Raw genomic sequence first — 20,640 nt, forward strand, 5'->3', positions numbered from 1 at the left:
TTGTGTATAGGTCCCATGCTGCAACTGCGTAGTCCAAATGAGGTCTAACGAGGGTGAAGTATAGCTTCTCCTTGACAGAAGCTGAACAATGATGAAAGTTGCGCCTCAGAAAGTTTAGGACACCTGTTGCTTTCACCGTTGCATGATGAGTCTGACCATTCCAATGCAGATCATTCTGCAATTTGATGCCAAGATACTTGGCTTGTTTGGATTCTTCAAGGGTGGCACCAAGTATATTTTAAGATGTTTCGCCTGGATTCCTCTTTCTGGTGACACGCATAGTTTCACATTTGGAAGGGTTGAACTGCATGCCCCATTGTTGTGACCACTCAACCATAGTATCGAGATCCTGTTGGAGAGTATCTTCATCATCAGCTGACGGCATTAATTGGACGCCACAGCAAACAATCATCAGCGAAAAGTCTGGTTGTACTTGCGACTTTTTCATGGATGTCATTTATGTAAAACAAAAATAGGTGTGGGCTAAGTACTATGCCCTGAGGTGTACCACACAACACTGGATGCCAATTGGAACTCTTTCCGTTCACACACACACGCTGAAGACGTTTTGTCAGGAAACTGGAAATCCATTGTTTCGTGTTGGAACGAATACCATAGAAGTCAAGCTTCCGAAGCAGTCTCTGGTGTGGATTGACATCAAATGCTTTAGAAAAGTCCAGCACAACTAAATCCGTGATGACGTTACTATCAAGGTGCTTGGCCAGGTCATTTGTCGTCAGGATAAGCTGAGACTCGCATGATCTATGCCTCCGAAATGCATGTTGGTTGTCAGCAAGAATGTTATGTTTGCTCACGTGTCGCATCAGATTACTATCAATTAAATGCTCCAGCAATTTGCAGCAAGTACTTGTTCATGAAACAGGACAATAATTCGCTGGGTTGGTGGTTGAACCCTTCTTAAAGAGAGGAGTGATGTTAGCCTACCTCCAATCCAGCGGAACATCACCTGAGTCAAGCGATTGTTGCAAAAATGAACAGCAAAACTGGAGCCAGTTCTTCGGCTGCGATCTTGAGGGCTTGATTCTGTATCTGATCTGGTCCAATTGCTTTTGTGGTATTGATGTTGAGCAATAACTTCTTGACACCTTCAACCTCAATTTTAATAGCAGGCATATCAGCGGTAGGACTGGAAATGATGAAGGCTCCACATCTTCCCAGGTGAAAACGTGTTGAAATTGGTTTGCTAAGAGCTTCTGCTTTCGCCTGGTCCTCAGTGATCAGACAGTTGTTCACTTTAAGCATCTGGACACCAGTGTTGTCTGTCCGTCCTGGATTTCACATATCTCCAAAATGCCTTGGGTTGCTCTCCCCCAAGAATAGAAGAAACATGTTGTCTATGAGCACTCCTAATTGCACGATCGACTTGCTTTCGCACTCTAGTAAAATTGTCCCAGTCCAGTTTTGTACCCCTTTTTTTGGCACGGATATAAAACTTCTCTTTCTTACTGCAGAGACGTTTCAGTTTTCCCGAAAACCAAGGAGGACACATACGGCCCTTAATGATTGTAATGTTACATGTTTTGTAACAATATTATTTAAGGAGTTTCTCAGCCACACCCAAGTTGTCATTTACAGATCTTTTATCTGGTTGTAGATTGAAGAAATCTTTTCCCAGTTTTTTTGCTAAGACTTTAAATTCCGCGCTGTTCACTTTTTTCTAGAGGGAAATTTTAAGCGGTGGTTTTGAAGGAACTTTAAGCTTTAAGTGCAGTTTTGCTTGGATAATATAATGATCGCTAATTCCAGCTGATCACAGTTGAATGTGCAGATAGTTATTAATGAATATGATATAGTTGGGATCACGGAGACATGGCTCCAGGGTGACCAAGGCTGGGAGCTGAACATCCAGTGATATTCAATATTCAGGAGGGATAGACAGAAAGGAAAAGGAGGTGGGGTGGCGTTGCTGGTTAGAGAGGAGATTAACGCAATAGAAAGGAAGGACATTAGCTTGGAGGATGTGGAATCGATATGGGTAGAGCTGCGAAACACTAAGGGGCAGAAAACGCGAGTGGGAGTTGTGAAAAGGCCACCTAACAGTAGTAGTGGAGTTGGGGATGACATCAAACAGGAAATTAGAATTGCGTGCAACAAAGGTAAAACAGTTATAATGGGTGACTTCAATCGACATATAGATTGGGTGAATCAAATTGGCAGGGGTGCTGAGGAAGATTATTTCTTGGAATGTATGCGGGATAGTTTTTTAAACCAACATGTAGCGGAACCAACGAGAGAGCAGGCTATTCTAGACTGGGTATTGAGTAATGAGGAAGGGTTAGTTGGCAGTCTTCTTGTGCGTGGCTCCTTGGGCAAGGGTGACCATAATATGGTTGAGTTCTTCATTAGGATGGAGAGTGACATTGTTAATTCAGAAACAAGGGTCCTGAACTTAAAGAAAGGTAACTTTGAGGGTATGAGACGTGAATTAGCCAAGATAGACTGGCAATTGATTCTTAAAGGGTTGACGGTGGATATGCAATGGAAGGCATTTAAAGACTGCATGGATGAACTACAACAATTGTTCATCCCAGTTTGGCAAAAGAATAAATCAGGGAAGGTAGTGCATCCGTGGATAACAAGGGAAATCAGGGATAGGATCAAAACAAAAGATGAAGCAATCAAACTAGTCAGGAAAAGCAGCCTACCAGAGGACTGGGAGAAATTCAGAGTCCATCAGAGGAGGACAAAGGGCTTCATTAGGAAAGGGAAAATAGATTATGAAAGAAAACTGGCAGGGAACATAAAAATTGACTGCAAACGTTTTTATAGATATTTGAAGAGAAAGAGTTTAGTTAAAATAAATGTAGGTCCCTTGCAGTCAGAAACAGGCAAATTGATCATGGGGAACAAGGACATGGCAGACCAATTGAATAACTACTTTGGTTCTGTCTTCACTAAGGAAGACATAAATAATCTGCCGGAAATAGCAGGGGGCCGGGGGTCAAATCAGATGGAGGAACTGAGTGAAATCCAGGTTAGCCGGGAAGTGGTATTAAGTAAATTGAATGGATTAAAGGCCGATAAATCCCCAGGGCCAGATAGGTTGCATCCCGGAGTACTTATGGAAATAGCCCCAGAAATAGTGATAATTTTTCAAAACTCTTTAGATTCTGGAGTAGTTCCTGAGAATTGGAGGGTAGCTAATGTAACCCCACTTTTTAAAAAGGGAGGGAGAAAGAAAACGGGGAATTACAGAACAGTTAGTCTAACATCGGTAGTGTGGAAAATGCTAGAGTCAGTTATTAAAGATGGGATAGAAGCACATTTGGAAAGTGGTGTAATCATTGGACAAAGTCAGTATGGATTTATGAAAGGTAAATCATGTCTGAGGAATCTATAGAATTTTTCGAGGATGTAACTAGTAGAGTGGTTAAGGGAGAACCAGTGGATGTGTTATATCTGGACTTTCAAAAGGCTTTCGACAAGGTCCCACATAAGAGATTAGTATGCAAACTTAAAGCACACGGTATTGGGGGTTCAGTATTGATGTGGATAGAGAACTGGCTGGCAGACAGGAAGCAAAGAGTAGGAGTAAACGGGTCCTTTTCAGAATGGCAGGCAGTGACTAGTGGGGTACCGTAAGACTCAGTGCTGGGACCCCAGCTATTTACAATATATATTAATGATTTGGACGAGGGAATTGAATGCAACATCTCCATGTTTGCGGATGACACGAAGCTGGGGGCAGTGTTAGCTGTGAGGAGGATGCTAGGAGGCTGCAAGGTGACTTCGATAGGTTGGGTGAGTGGGCAAATGCATTGTAGATGCAGTATAATGTGGATAAATGTGAGGTTATCCACTTTGGTGGCAAAAACAGGAAAGTAGACTATTATTGAATGGTGACCGATTAGGAAAAGGGGAGATGCAACGAGACCTGGGTGTCATGGTACACCAATCATTGAAAGTAGGCATGCAGGTGCAGCAGGCAGTGAAGAAAGCGAATGGTATGTTAGCATTCATAGTAAAAGGATTTGAGTATAAGAGCAGGGAGATTCTACTGCAGTTCTACAGGGTCTTGGTGAGACCACACCTGGAGTATTGCGTACAGGTTTGGTCTCCTAATCTGAGGAAAGACATTCTTGCCATGGAGGGAGTACAGAGAAGGTTCACCAGACTGTTTCCTGGTATGGCAGGACTTTCATATGAAGAAAGACTGGATAGACTCGGCTTGTACTCGCTAGAATTTAGAAGATTGAGGGGGGATCTGATAGAAACGTACAAAATTCTTAAGTGGTTGGGCAGGAAGATTGTTCCCGATGTTGGGGAAGTCCAGAACAAGGGGTCACAGTTTAAGTATAAGGGGGAAGTCTTTTAGGACCGAGATGAGAAAAACATTTTTCACACAGAGAGGGGTGAATCTGTGGAATTCTCTGCCAAAGAAGATAGTTGAGGCCAGTTCATAGGCTATATTTAAGAGGGAGTTAGATGTGGCGCTTGTGGATAAAGGGATCAGGGGGTATGGAGAGAAGGCAGGTACAGGATACTGAGTTGGATGATCAGCCATGATCATATTGAATGGCAGTGCAGGCTTGAAGGGCCGAATGGCCTACTCCTTCAACTATTTTCTATGTTTCTAAGACCTAAAACTCTTGACATGGTGGAGTCACAGGCTCAGTTTGCTACTCATTCTGGACAAGAAATCACACAATCCAACTCTTTTGAAATTCAGAGCAAATCTGCCTCGACAACTGTGAACGAGATTGCGACCAAACCTGCCAGCGTTGGTTTTTAGAATCCTGTAGTCATTGGTAATACAACTGTACCTCAAACATCGTTGAGACAGTCTGCGAGAACTAGAAATTCAATTAGCGGGTTTACTGTCCAAGCTGAGGACAATTCAGCTAGATCCAAACAATGCCAAAGTGTCTTGTCCATCTCTCACCCTGAAGGAAGCAACATCGAGAGGCTGGTGAGGGAGATTTAGCTTTCTGCTACAAAGCCTACACAGATTGTTGTGAACTGACTTCCGGTTGGCGCCACGATGTGAGTGGAATCGCGCCATTACAGCTCCGCAAAAAACTGAATTTAAAACGGGGGTAAAGGGTCAAACAAACGCACTTACCACAGGAGATCGATTGCGAACGGCTCCGGCAGCGTTTAAAAGGTGCGTGACGTCATCAGGCGCGCGATTTTAAGAAGAAATTATGACCCAGCGCTCCCCTCCCCCCACCACTGGAAAAAAAGCTACGAGAAGGGAAACTGGCCTCAGCTCGGGAGCTGCTGCTGCTGCTGCTTCTCAAGAAGATATCTCACAGAGGAAAGCTGAAATGGAGGAACTTAAGACTACCATTCTAGGTGAGATAAAGAAGCAGAGGAAGGAGTATATGGAGGAGATAAAGAAGCAGAGGAAGGAGTATATGGAGGAGATAAAAAGTTTAAAAGCGGATATGCTGGTGTCTCACGAGAAAAATAAAGAAGATAAAGAAGACTTAATAAAACAAGTTATAACGACGGTAAAAAGTATGATGGATGAGTGGAAGGAAAAGGCTAATGCCGAGTTACAAACTCAAATTGAGGATGTAAAGGATATAGCTGCTGGGATGGAAAGAAATCTGGATGACAAGATAGATCCTACTAAAATTTCGCTAGACCAACAAGGCGAAGCAATTAAAGTGCTAACTAAAATTGCTGAAGTGAATACTAAGGAGACCGAAAAACTCCGTGCCGAGAACAAACGCCTCTTAGAATTATTACGTAAAACAAACGAGAAATGTATTGATCTGGAGGGACGCCAACGCCGTAAAAATTTGCGTATAGTTGGTCTGAGCGAAGGTCGTGACGGGAGTCAAGATCCTCGAAAATTTGTTGCAAAACTTTTAATGGATATTCTGAATTTGGATCATGAACCCCTGTTGAGCCGTGCACATAGGGCTCTAAGACGGGCCCCTGGGATAGGTTCATCGCCCAGACAAATGATTGTAAAAGTCGCCTTTGACCATGTCTTCGAAGAAATGATGAAGATAATAATAAAAAAGAGAAACCTGAAATACGAGGGAGACAACATCAGTATTTTTAGAGACTTCCCAGCAGAAGTGGCCAAGAAAAGAGCACTATTTTAAGAAACAAAAGGTATCCTGAGGAATGTACAGAATACTAAGAATCTGAGATATGGCTTGATGTACCCAGTAATACTGAGAGTAACTTATGATGACAAGGAATATCGTTTCGTTAAGCACACTGAAGCATTGAAATTCGCCCGAGACATACAGCAGAAGCCAGAAGATGAAGAGAGAGAAGATGCGGAGGAAGAACCCGAGGGAGAAGGAGAAGGAGAGGACTGAACTTTTATCATCGACCTGTGGTTATGAAATATTCACTTAGAAGGAAGTGGAATAATGGGCATTTAGTAGTAGTTCTGTATTAATTATTAGAAAATATTTAATTATTCCATGATAATAGTATTACATATTATAGTATTAAATATAATTGATATTAGTAATTAGCAAATAGTAATATGAATAATAGAAATAATTACTAAGTACTAAGTATATAAAGTTAGTACCCCACCCCAATATATATAGCATTTGAGATAGGAGCTGGTATAATCAACATCTTTTTTTTTATTAAAAAAACGGAAGTCTTTAGATTAATGGCCACGTTAGTGTGGCTTTCAACTTCACATACTACACACTATACAAGTGTAGTTTCTTTTTTTTCTGAGCACCCTATTAACACCCTTTACTTTTTTTTTATTATTGATATTTCTTATTGTTTTTGTTTTTTATTGATCTTATATTATATATTATTTGAATGTAGATGTGAAGGATATTGTGTATTTAGTTTAAGAAGACATAGATGCGGATTAAGGTGGATAGAAATTCTCATTGGATTGATGTCCGGGTGCAACGGGGAGCTGAGGGAGTCAAGAAGGCTACTCCAAAAAAAGCCGCCCTAATAGTAAAATGCATGATATAAAGGTGAAGACTGGGGGTGATGGAGTAACCTTCTGCAGTTGGAATGTAAAAGGAATTAATGAACCAATTAAAAGGGGAAAGGTGTTAGCTCAGTTGAACAGATTGAAGACAGATGTCATTTTCCTTCAAGAGACTCATCTTAAAAAAGATGCTCAACATAGATTAACAGCTAAATGGATTTCTAAGGTGTATCATTCTACATTTATTCATAAATCTAGAGGAGTTGCAATAATTATTCGCAAAGGTATACCTTTCATACAAAGTTCTATTATAGAGGATAAAGAAGGCAGATATGTAATAATTACAGGGGAATTATATTCAAAAAAGGTAATTTTAATGAATATATATGCCCCTAATTTTGATAATCCATTATTTTTTAAGAAAATATTTAATAATATTCCTATATCCACTCAACACAATTTAATAATTGGAGGTGATTTAAATTGTACTTTAGATAACTATCTAGATAGATCATCTGCAAAAAGGAAAGCCGCCTCGAAATCAAGTAAATTCATAAATGCTTTTATCAATACATCTAATATTAAAGACATCTGGAGGTTAGATAATCCATCCGGACGAGAATATTCTTTTTTCTCGCCCGTACATGGAACCTATTCGAGGATAGATTATTTTTTAATAGATTCTAAATTACTTCCTTTTACGTATGATGCAAAATATCATAATATTATCATCTCGGATCATGCGCCATTAACATTTAAGATAAAATTAAAAGATATATCTAATAAAACTACTACCTGGAGATTTAACCCTCAGATATTAAAGGACAATGACTGTTGTAAATATGTGATGGATCAGATTAAATTATTTTTTGAAACTAATGATAATCCTGAAACTTCTCCATCACTATTTTGGGACACATTTAAGGCATTCATGCGTGGCGCAATAATATCCGCACAAGCACATCTCAATAAAGAAAATCGAAAAATAGAACAAAATTTAGAAAATGAGATAAAACGTCTAGATAATGAAAATATAAAACAGCCTTCCAAAGAGTTAAGTAATAAAATTGCATCAGTAAAATATAGATTAAATAAAATATATTCTAATCAAGTGATTAAACTTTTTCAACAAACTAAGCAAGTGTATTTTGAATTTGGAGATAAGCCACAAAAATTACTAGCACGACAGCTTAGAAAATTAGAAGATGAGAAGATGATACACGGAATTAGATCTGAGTATGGAAATATATTAATTACTCCAAAAGATATTAATGATAGATTTTTACAATATTATAAAAATCTTTATTCGTCAAAACTAACAGGACAAACAGATAGTATGGAAATATTTTTACAAGAATGTCAAATCAATAGCTTAGATCAGGAAGGTAGAGAATTGTTAAATGCTGAAATAACAGTAAAAGACATTATAGAATCAATTAGTTCGCTAAAGAACGGAAAAGCAGCGGGCCCAGATGGCCTGAGTGCAGAATTTTATAAAAAATTTCAAGATCTGATTTCCCCAAGATTACAAATAATGTATAGATATGCATATGACCAAGGAAAATTACCAGAATCTTTAAATGAATCCACAATTACACTCATCCCTAAAGTAGATAAGGATTTGGAAGATCCTGGATCATATAGAGCGATTGCCCTTTTAAATACAGACCAAAAAATATTAACTAAGGTCTTATCTAGGAGATTAAGTTTAGTGATCTCTAAATTAATACATTATGATCAAACAGGTTTTATCCCAAAACGTTACTCATCCCATAATCTCAGACGTTTGTTTAATATTATATATTCAAAAGAATACGAGATACGGAACTAGCGGTTATATCACTAGATGCAGAAAAAGCGTTTGATCAGGTGGAATGGATGTATTTATTTAATATAATGGAAAAGTTTCAATTGGGGGATAGATTTTGTAAATGGGTAAGAATTTTATACTCGAATCCTATGGCAAGAATTTTGACTAACCAAATTTTATCAGCCAAATTCAAACTCTCTAGGGGATGCAGACAGGGATGTCCGTTATCACCCTTATTGTTCGCATTGGTGATAGAACCATTGGCGGAAAAAATTAGATCTGAACCTGAAATATATGGCTATAATACTGATACAACAATTAATAAAATTTCTTTATATGCAGATGATGTTTTGATTTACATTACAAAACCGGAAATTAGTATTCCCAACCTGCTAAACATTATAACTAAGTTTGGTGCATTTTCTGGGTATAGGATTAATTGGGATAAAAGCGAGATTATGCCAATAACAGGAATAAATCTAAATACATTACAACAATACCCATTAAAAGTAGTTACAGACAAACTTAAATATTTAGGGATTAACGTAACTAAAACTCATAACTCATTAATAAAATCCAACTATCCTCAACTATTAGATAAACTTAGAAAAAATATTTTATATTGGAAAACACTTCCTATATCCATGATTGGTAGAATAAGTGCCATAAAGATGGTATTTCTACTGCAGTTGTTATATTTGTTTCAGGCTATTCCTTTTTTTCTTCCGAAAACTTTTTTTAAAAAAATTGATAATATTGTCAATAGTTTTATTTGGGATTATAAAAATCACAGAATAAATAAAAAACATCTATGCAAAACTAAGATAAATGGAGGATTAGCACTTCCAAACTTTTTATATTATTTCTGGGCTGTTCAGATTAAGAATATGAATTTCTGGTGGGTAAATATGGATCATGAACCGACATGGTTAAATATAGAAAAGGAAGACTGTCTACCTTTCAATGTAGGTTCGATAATTTTTGCACCAACGGAAGTACAAAAAAAATATTATAAAGACAACCTAATAATATATAATAATAGACGTATTTGGAAACAAATAGTTAAGACTCTACATTTGGATAATCTCTCATTTAGATTACCAATTATGAATAATCCATCGTTTAAACCTGCTATATTAGATGGGGGGTTTAAACAATGGGATGATTTAGGAATTACAAGGATAGAACACCTTTATAGAAAAGGAAAATTTCTTTTATTCCAGGAGTTACAAGATATTTATGGATTGTCTCCACAACATTTGTTTAGGTATTTACAAATTAGAGATTATATTAAATCCAATACACAAGATTATAAAAATAAAGAAGCAGGATTGTTAGACGAACTGTTTAATTTACATCCAAATACAGAAAAATTAATAGCCTATATATATAACATCATTTTGGATAAGGAGAATCCAATAACGGAAACATATCGTCAAGCATGGGAAAATGAAATGGGATTGGCTATAACAAAAGAAAACTGGGAAGAAAGTCTACAACGAATACACCGGTGTTCATTAAACGCCAGACATATACTGATACAATTTAAAGTATTATATAGGTTACACTATTCGAAAACTAAATTAAATAGTATTTTTCCGAATCTCTCCGCTATTTGTGATAAGTGCAAGAAAGCAGAGGCAAATTTAATACATAGTTTCGTTACATGTCCTAAATTGAATTATTACTGGACAGAAATTTTTAAAGTTATTTCTGAAGTCATCAAAGTTAAATTGGACCCTAACCCAAAGCTAATAATATTTGGAATTCCGGATTTACATCTATCACTTACAGTAAATCAAAGAAATTTCTTTGATTACTGTTTGATAATTGGGAAAAAAATCATATTGAAATTTTGGAAGGGAACATTATCCCCCACAACCAAAATGTGGGCAACAGAGATGATGGAGACGTTACATCTGGAAAGAATTAGATTTGTCCTATTGGACAAGTATAATTCTTTTGAACAGATATGGTCTCCATATATACAGTATTTAGAGAAGTAGCTGTTCTTGGCAACACAGCTCGGCGTGCACCCTGCGGGATTTGGTGAGAATAATTCATTTTTATATTGGAATTAACATATATGTCTTTATTGATACTATCACTTGTAGTAGTGTTATTAATAATACATATTGTGGTTACTCAAATTTTTTTTTTTTTTTCTTTTTTTTTTTTTTTTTTTTTTTTCGTTTCTCTTTTCTTTCTTATATATAATCAAATTATTATTTAATCACTCTCTTAATGATTTATAACTGTTCTATTCTTTCTCTATCATTATTTCTAAAAAAATAGTAGATAAGTATTACTAGTGTTTTACTTAATGCAAATTGAATTAATTTGATATAAAGTTGTTTGAAGCATTGTAATTGATTATCTTTAATAAAAAAATATATTAAAAGATTGTTGTGAACTTTCCCAGCCAAATACAATGTAGCAAGTGTGCAAAAACATTTAATTTGCAATTCTTTTGTTGGTTGTTCAAATTATTTAATAACTGTTAAGTAATGTTTAAATCTTTGTATTTTCCATTCTATTGACTGTTTATTCACGATTTGATACTACCCTGTTGAGTGCATTGTGCAGCTTTTTCTATCTATGATGTGCTGTATACAATTGAAGAGGCTGTTGCTAATTTTCCCGGTTGATTAATATTAATTACATTTATTTACTTTCACACAATTCTAGGTTTGCAAGAATGATAAAACGGCAATTGTGAGTAGACAAAATCTTGGCACAGCAGAATCCGTCAAGAGAAAAACAGAAAGCACCCATCAAGCCCAAAGTGATGCACAACCCAACAAAAAGACGCAAAGCACAGGAACTAAGCGCAATGTAAATAAAAATCAGCCAAAGCATATTGATGTGGAGCAACCCCAGGGAAAACATGTAACTCATGACATGGTAGAGTCACAGGCCCAGTTTGCTACTCATTCTGGACAGGAATTCGCACAATCTGACTATTTTGAAATTCAGACCAAATCTGCCTCTACAACTGTGAATGAGGCTGTGACCAAACCTGCTGGTAGCAATGTCAGTTTACAGGATCCTGTAGTCATTGGTAATACAAATGTACCTCAAACATCGCAGAGACTGTCTACAAGATCTAGAAATTCAATTAGCCGGTTTACTGAGGAGAATTCAGCTCCATTCAAACAATGCCAGAGTGTTTTGCCTATCTCTCACGCTGAAGGAAGCAACATCGAGAGGCTGGTGAGAAAGATTTATCCTTCTGCTATTAAGCCTACATAGATAGTAGTGAACATTCCCTGCTACATGCAATGGAATAAGTGCGCAAAAACATTTAATTTGCAGTTCTTTTGTTGATTGGTTGAATAATTTAATATAAATTATTTATTGCTTAAAGCAATAACTTTTTCTTTTCCAGTCTGTTTTCTTTCCCCTATTGACTGTTTATTCACTATTTGACACTACCCTTTTGAGTGCCTTGTGCAGTTTTTTTGCTATATATAAGGTGCTGTGTAAAACAGAAGAGCCTGTTGTCAATTTTCCCTGTTGATTAATATTGATTATATCTATTTACTGTTTCCATAGGTTTGCAAGAATGATAAAATGGCTACTATGAGTAGTCATGTTCTTGACATATCAGCATCCCTTAAGAGAAAAACAGAGAGCACCCATCAATCCAAAAGTGATGTACAACCCAAGAAAAAGACTCAAAGCACAGGGACTAAGCGCAATATAAATAAAAATCAGCCAAAGAATATTGATGTGGAGCAACCCCAGAGAAGACTGGGGCCCAGGAGCCGTTGGAGCAAGAGGAGGAGTTTCCGGGCGGTGAGTTTAAAAATCGACTGCGGGGCTTTACTACTCAGAGGCCCAGGAGCCGTTGGAGCAAGAGGAGGAGTACCCAACCTGTAACGTTCCATCACACTTCAAAGGAAAGTGGTCTGCTGGAAGCCGCTGATTGGTGGAAGCGGACTAGAGGAAGCAGCTGATTGGGATCAACCCCAGGTTTGCATTTGTGCTTTCTGGTTAAGGGTTCAGTGAGTTAAGGGTACAGTGAGTTAAGGGTTCAGTGAGTTAAGGGTACAGTGAGTAAGGGTACAGTGAGTTAAGGGTTCATTGAGTAAAGGCTTCAGTGAGTTAAAGCTTCAGTGAGTTAAAGGTTCAGTTAGTTAAGGTTACAATGAGTTAAGGGTACAGTGCTTTTTAGTAAAGGTATAGTTTAAAGGATTAAGATTTTTATAGTGTGAGTGAGTTGATTTAATTTGGGGGTAAGCCATGTCAGTTGAGATCGGCCCCATTGTTTGCTCATCCTGCAACATGTGGGAGATCAGGGATATGGTCGGTGTCCCTGGTGACTACGTTTGCAGGAAGTGTGTCCAGCTGCAGCTCCTGGCAGACCGCATTGAATGATTAGAGCTGCGGTTGGATTCATACTGGAGCATCCACGATGTTGAGAAAGTCGTGAATAGCACGTACAGTGAGTTGGTCACACCGCAGGTAAAAGTTAAGCAGACAGAAAGGGAACGGGTGGCCATTAGCTAGAGTAGCAGTAGGCAGGTAGTGCAGGAGTCCCCTGCGGTCATCTCCCTCCTAAACAGATATACCATTTTGGATACTGTTGGGGTAGATGGCTCATCAGGGGAAGGCAGCAGCAGCCAAGTTCATGACACCATGGGTGGCTCTGCGGCACAGAAGGGGAGGAAAAAGAGTGGAAAGGCTATAGTAATAGGGGATTCAATTGTAAGGGGAATAGATAGGCGTTTCTGCGGCCGCAAACGAGACTCCAGGATGGTATGTTGCCTCCCTGGTGCAAGGGTCAGGGATTTCACTGAACGGCTACAGAACATTCTGGAGGGGGAGGGTGAACAGCCAGTTGTCGTGGTGCACATTGGCACCGACGATATAGGTAAAAAACGGGATGAGGTCCTACAAGGTGAATTTAGGGAGCTAGGAGATAAACTTAAAAGTAGGACCTCAAAGGTAATAATCTCTGGATTACTACCAATGCCATGTGCTAGTCAGAGTAGAAATAGGAGGATATTGCAGATGAATACGTGGCTTGAAAAATGGTGCAAGGGGGAGGGATTCAAATTTCTAGGGTATTGGAACCAGTTCTGGGGGAGGTGGGACCAGTACAAACAGGACGGTCTGCACCAGGGCTGAAATGGAACCAATGTCCTTGGGGGAGTGTTTGCTAGTGCTGTCGGGGAGGATTTAAACTAATGTGGCAGGGGGATGGGTGCATGAGCAGAGAGACAGAGGGGTGTCAAATGAGGGTAGAAGCAATAGGTAGCAAGGTGAAAAGTAAAAGTGGCAGGCATACAAATCCAGGGCAAAAATCAAAAAGGGCCACCTTTCAACATAATTGTATAAGGGGTAAGAGTGTTGTAAAAACAAGCCTGAAGGCTTTGTGTCTCAATACAAGGTGCATTCGTAACAAGGTGGATGATTTGAATGTGCAGATAGTTATTAATGACTATGATATAGTTGGGATTACGGAGACATGGCTCCAGGGTGACCAAGGCTGGGAGCTGAACATCCAGGGATATTCAATATTCAGGAGGGATAGACAGAAAGGAAAAGGAGGTGAGGTAGCGTTGCTGGTTAGAGAGGAGATTAATGCAATAGATAGGAAGTACATTAGCTTGGAGGATGTGGAATCGACATGGGTGGAGCTGTGAAATACTAAGGGGCAGAAAACGCTAGTGGGGGTTGTGTACAGGCCACCTAACAGTAGTAGTGGAGTTGGGGATGGCATCAAACAGGAAATTAGAAATGTGTGCAATGAAGGTAAAACAGTTATAATGGGTGACTTCAATCTACATATAGATTGGGTGAATCAAATTGGCAGGGGTGCTGAGGAAGAGGATTTCTTGGAATGTATGCGGGATAGTTTTTTAAACCAACATGTAGCGGAACCAACGAGAGAGCAGGCTATTCTAGACTGGGTATTGAGTAATGAGGAAGGGTTAGTTGGCAGTCTTCTTGTGCGTGGCTCCTTGGGCAAGAGTGACCATAATATGGTTGAGTTCTTCATTAGGATGGAGAGTGACATTGTTAATTCAGAAACAAGGGTCCTGAACTTAAAGAAAGGTAACTTTGAGGGTATGAGACGTGAATTAGCCAAGATAGACTGGCAATTGATTCTTAAAGGGTTGACGGTGGATATGCAATGGAAGGCATTTAAAGACTGCATGGATGAACTACAACAATTGTTCATCCCAGTTTGGCAAAAGAATAAATCAGGGAAGGTAGTGCATCCGTGGATAGGATCAAAACAAAAGATGAAGCAATCAAATTAGTCAGGAAAAGCAGCCTACCAGAGGACTGGGAGAAATTCAGAGTCCATCAGAGGAGGACAAAGGGCTTCATTAGGAAAGGGAAAATAGATTATGAAAGAAAACTGGCAGGGAACATAAAAATTGACTGCAAAAGATTTTATAGATATGTGAAGAGAAAAAGATTAGTTAAAATAAATGTAGGTCCCTTGCAGTCAGAAACAGGCAAATTAATCATGGGGAACAAGGACATGGCAGACCAATTGAATAACTACTTTGGTTCTGTCTTCACTAAGGAAGACATAAATAATCTGCCGGAAATAGCAGGGGACCGGGGGTCAAATCAGATGGAGGAACTGAGTGAAATCCAGGTTAGCCGGGAAGTGGTGTTAGGTAAATTGAATGGATTAAAGGCCGATAAATCCCCAGGGCCAGATAGGTTGCATCCCGGAGTACTTATGGAAATAGCCCCAGAAATAGTGATAATTTTTCAAAACCCTTTAGATTCTGGAGTAGTTCCTGAGAATTGGAGGGTAGCTAATGTAACCCCACTTTTTAAAAAGGGAGCGAGAAAGAAAACGGGGAATTACAGAACAGTTAGTCTAACATCGGTAGTGTGGAAAATGCTAGAGTCAGTTATTAAAGATGGGATAGCAACACATTTGGAAAGTGGTGTAATCATTGGACAAAGTCAGTATGGATTTATGAAAGGTAAATCATGTCTGAGGAATCTTATAGAATTTTTCGAGGATGTAACTAGTAGAGTGGATAAGGGAGAACCAGTGGATGTGTTATATCTGGACTTTCAGAAGGCTTTCGACAAGGTGCCACATAAGAGATTAGTATGCAAACTTAAAGCACACGGTATTGGGGGTTCAGTATTGATGTGGATAGAGAACTGGCTGGCAGACAGGAAGCAAAGAGTAGGAGTAAACGGGTCCTTTTCAGAATGGCAGGCAGTGACTAGTGGGGTACCGCAAGGCTCAGTGCTGGGACTCCAGCTAGTTACAATATATATTAATGATCTGGATGAGGGAATTGAATGCAACATCTCCAAATTTGCGGATGATGCGAAGCTGGGGGGCAGTGTTAGTTGTGAGGAGGATGCCAGGAGGCTGCAAGGTGACTTGGATAGGTTGGGTGAGTGGGAAAATGCATTGCAGATGTTTGAATGGTGGCCGATTAAGAAAAGGGGAAATGCAACGAGACCTGGGTGTCATGGTACACCAGTCATTGAAAGTAGGCATGCAGGTGCAGCAGGTAGTGAAGAAAATGAATGGTATGTTAGCATTCATAGCAAAAGGATTTGAGTATAAGAGCAGGGAGATTCTACTGCAGTTGTACAAGGTCTTGGTGAGACCACACCTGGAGTATTGCGTACAGTTTTGGTCTCCTAATCTGAGGAAATACATTCTTGCCATAGAGGGAGTACAGAGTAGGTTCACCAGATTGATTCCTGAGATGGCAGGAATTTCATATGAAGAAAGACTGGATAGACTCGGCTTGTACTCGCTAGAATTTAGAAGATTGAGGGGGGATCTGATAGAAACTTACAAAATTCTTAAGGGGTTGGACAGGCTAGACGCAGGAAGATTGTTCCCTATGCTGGGGATGTCCAGAACAAGGAGTCACAGTTTAAGGATAAGGGGTAAGTCTTTTAGGATCGAGATGAGAAAAACATTCTTCACACAGAGAGTGGTGAATCTGTGGAATTCTCTGCCACAGAAGGTTCTATTTAAGAGGGAGTTAGATGTGGCCCTTGTGGCTAAAGCGATCAGGGTGTATGGAGAGAAGGCAGGTACTGGATACTGAGTTGGATGATCAGCCATGATCATATTGAATGGCGGTGCAGGCTTGAAGAGCCAAATGGCCTACTCCTGCACCTATTTTCAATGTTTCTAAGACTAAAATCTTTTGACATGGTGGAGTTACAGACTCAGTTTGCTACTCATTCTGGACAAGAAATCACACAATCCAACTCTTTTCAAATTCATAGCAAATATGCATCAACAACTGTGAACGAGATTGTGATCAAAGCTGCCAGCGTTGGTTTTGGGAATCTTGTACTTATTGGTAATACAACTGTACCTCAAACATCGCTGACACAGTCTGCGAGAACTAGAAATTAATTTAGCGGCTTTACTGTCCAAGCTGAGGACAATTCAGCTAGATCCAAACAATGCCAAAGTGTTTTGTCCATCTCTCACGCTGAAGGAAGCAACATCGAGAGGCTGGTGAGGGAGATTTACCTTTCTGCTACAAAGCCTACACAGATTGTTGTGAACTTTCCCAGCCACATGCAATGTAGCAAGTGTGCAAAAACATTTAATTTGCAATTCTTTTTTTTTAATTTATTTTTTTATTTATTAGAAGTAGACATATTATAAAATGTAGTTACATATTATAGTTAAAAAAAACTTTTCATATACATCAGTCATACATTATTAAAATTTTCCATTATCAATTACTTCTGCTTCTAGTATTTTTATTTTTTATAGAAAGCGAGAAAAAGAGAGGGTAGAAAGTTACAAATAAAAAAGAAAGCAAAAAAAAACAAAAAACAACACAACAGAAAAACAAGGGAGGTGGAATGGGTTACCTGTAATACATCAATGGAGATAGGTTCGTAGGTTATAAAGTATAGTTTTTCATCTGTTCCTGAGTTCAAGTTTCAGCTGGGTCCTCGTGCTGTGCCAATCTATCCCTTCAGATAGTTAATGAATGGAGCCCAAATTTTATGGAAAAGATCTTGTTTGTCCATTAAGACAAGTCTAATTCTTTCTAAGTATAGGGTCTCCGACATTTCCGTAATCCACATTTTAATTGTGGGGGTTGTAGGGCCTTTCCAAAATTTTAATATTAATTTTTTTCCGGTTATTATACTGTAATTGAGGAAGTTTCTTTGGTTTGTTGTGAGTGTTAAGCTTTGTTCTGATATTCCAAGTATTATTAATTTTGTGTCTGGGTCCAGTTTTGTATTAATAACTTCTGAAGTTATTTCAAAAATATCTGTCCAGAAATGTTTAAGTTTTATACAGTTTGCAAACGTATGTGTTAAATTAGCCTCTAAATGTAGACATTTATCACAAATAGGAGAGATTTGTGGGAAGATTCTATTTAGTTTTATTTTAGAGAAGTGTAGTCTATGTAAGACCTTGAATTGTATTAAAGTATGTCTGGCATTTAATGAACATTGATGTATTTGTTGTAAACTTTCGTCCCACATATCTTTCGTGATAGGATGACCTATTTCATTTTCCCATTTGTATCTATATGGTTCGGTCGGTGGTACCTCGTTATTTAGTAGGGTGTTATAAATATGCTATTAGTTTTTCAGTATTAGGATGCTTGTTCAGACATTCATCAAGAATTTCTGATTCCCTATTCCTGTAAACTTGTGTATTAGATTTAACATAATCTCTAATTTGTAGATATCTGAAGACATTATTTGAGTGCAGTCCATAATTCAGTTGTAACTCTTGAAATGAAAGAAAAGTATCTTTCCCATAAAGATGTCCTATATTTTTGATTCCATGATTTTTCCATTGTGTGAAACCTTTGTCCATAAAGGATGATTTGAATAAAGGATTATTTACAATGGGAAGGCAGAGTGGTATATTATTCAATTTTAAATCTTTTTTAATTTGTTTCCAAATTCGTATTCCACTATGTATTATGGGGTTTTCTTTATAGGTTTTTTTGTGCAGTTTTGTGGGGGCAAATATGATCGGTCCAATTTCAAAAGGTAGACAGTCTTCCTTTTCCATCATTAGCCAATCTGGTTGTTGGTCCATTTCTTCCAGCCAAAAATTCATGTTTTTAATATGGACTGCCCAAAAATAAAATAAGAAATTTGGCAAAGCCAGACCTCCATTTATCTTTGATTTACATAAATGTTTTTTACTTATTCTATGATTCTTATAATCCCAGACAAAACTTGTAACAATGGAATCGACTTTTTTGAAAAAAGTTTTTGGGATATATATCGGAATTAATTGAAGTAGGTACAGCAGTTGCGGTAAAAAAATCATTTTTATAGCATTAATTCTCCCAAGCATTGAAATGGGGAGTGTTTTCCAGTATTGAATATTCTTATGTAGTTTATTCAGTAAGGGTGGGAAATTTAGTTTAAATAAAGAGGTATATGTCTTAGTTACATAGATTCCTAAGTATTTAAATTTATCTTTAACTATTTTAAAAGGGGATTGTTGTATTGTATGTAAATTGAATTTTGTTATTGGCATGATTTCGCTTTTATTCCAATTGATTCTATATCCCGAAAACTGACCAAATTGAGTTATTAGATTTAATAGGTTTGGAATACTAGTTTCTAATTTTGTAATATATATTAGTATATCATCTGCATATAAGGAGATTTTATTCCTTGTGTCTCTAGTATTGTATCCAAATATTCCTGGATGGTTTCTAACGCTTTCTGCTAGGGGTTCGATTGCAAGAGCAAATAATAGTGGGGATAGTGAGCATCCTTGTCTACAGCCTCTAGAGAGATTAAATTTAGTTGATAACATTTTGTTTGTTAATATTCTAGCTGTTGGGTTAGAATATAACAATTTAACCCATGTACAGTACTTCTCTCCTAGTTGAAAATTTTCCATCACCGAAAATAAATATGGCCATTCTACCTGGTCAAATGCTTTTTCAGCATCTAACGAGATAATTGCTAGCTCTGCGTTAGGGATTCTATTGGAGTATATAATATTAAATAGTCTTCTCAGATTAAAAAATGAATACCGTTTGGGGATAAACCCTGTTTGGTCGGGATGTATTAATTTACTGATCACTAAGCTCAATCTATTAGATAGAATCTTAGTTAATATTTTCTGATCAGTATTTAAGAGGGCTATAGCTCTGTATGAACCTGGGTCTTAAAGATCCTTGTCCGTTTTTGGTATAAGTATGATTGTAGATTCATTTAGAGTTTCTGGGAGTTTTTGTTGAGTATATGCGTATTTGTACATTGTCTGTAGGCGTGGGGAAAGCAAATCATAAATTTTTTTATAAAATTCCGAATTTAGACCATCGGGTCCTGCCGACTTTCCGTTTTTTAAGGACTTTATTGATTCTTCAATGTCTTTTATCGTAATTTCAGCCCCTAGCAATTCTCTCTCTTTCTGATCTAGACCCGCAAACTTACAATTCTGTAAAAATGTTTCCATTCCCGTTGATTGTTCTGTTATTTTAGATGAATACAATTTTTGGTAGTATTGTAGAAATCTATCATTAATATCTTTAGGCAGTGTTAATGTTTATCCCTTATCTGTTCTAATTTTGTATATAGTTTTTTCCCCGTCCAATTTGCGAAGTTGACGCGCTAATAGTTTTTGTGGTTTGTCACCAAATTCAAAATTTAATTGTTTTGTATGTTGATAAAGTTTTATAACTTGGTCTGAATAAATCTTGTTTAATTTATATTTCAATACTGCAATTTTATTGTGTTTTATCGTGGATGGTGCTGCTGCATTTTCTGTGTCTAATTGCTTTATTTCCATTTCCAGTTTCTGTTGTTTGGCCCTATTCTCTTTATTAAAAAATGATTGGGAAGAAATTAATGCTCCTCGTACAAATGCTTTAAATGTTTCCCAAAGAAGGGAGGCAGAGATTTCAGGGCTATCGTTAGCCTCAAAAAACATTTTAATCTGTTTTACTAGATATTCATTACATGACTT

The 20,640-nt window shown here is 37.8% G+C and overlaps 1 protein-coding gene across 1 annotated transcript in view; it reads left to right on the plus strand.

The window, feature by feature from the left end:
* LOC116971597 overlaps window positions 1-20,640 on the plus strand; it is a 35,723-nt gene that overhangs the window by 11,603 nt on the left and 3,480 nt on the right. The window contains exons 5-6 of the mRNA XM_033018833.1: window positions 11,394-11,918; window positions 12,261-12,503. Coding sequence (XP_032874724.1) covers window positions 11,394-11,918; window positions 12,261-12,503 — 768 coding nt within the window. The remainder of the gene's footprint in view (window positions 1-11,393; window positions 11,919-12,260; window positions 12,504-20,640) is intronic.

The sequence above is a fragment of the Amblyraja radiata genome, chromosome 3, assembly GCF_010909765.2.
Source record: "Amblyraja radiata isolate CabotCenter1 chromosome 3, sAmbRad1.1.pri, whole genome shotgun sequence".
Classification (NCBI taxonomy): domain Eukaryota; kingdom Metazoa; phylum Chordata; class Chondrichthyes; order Rajiformes; family Rajidae; genus Amblyraja; species Amblyraja radiata.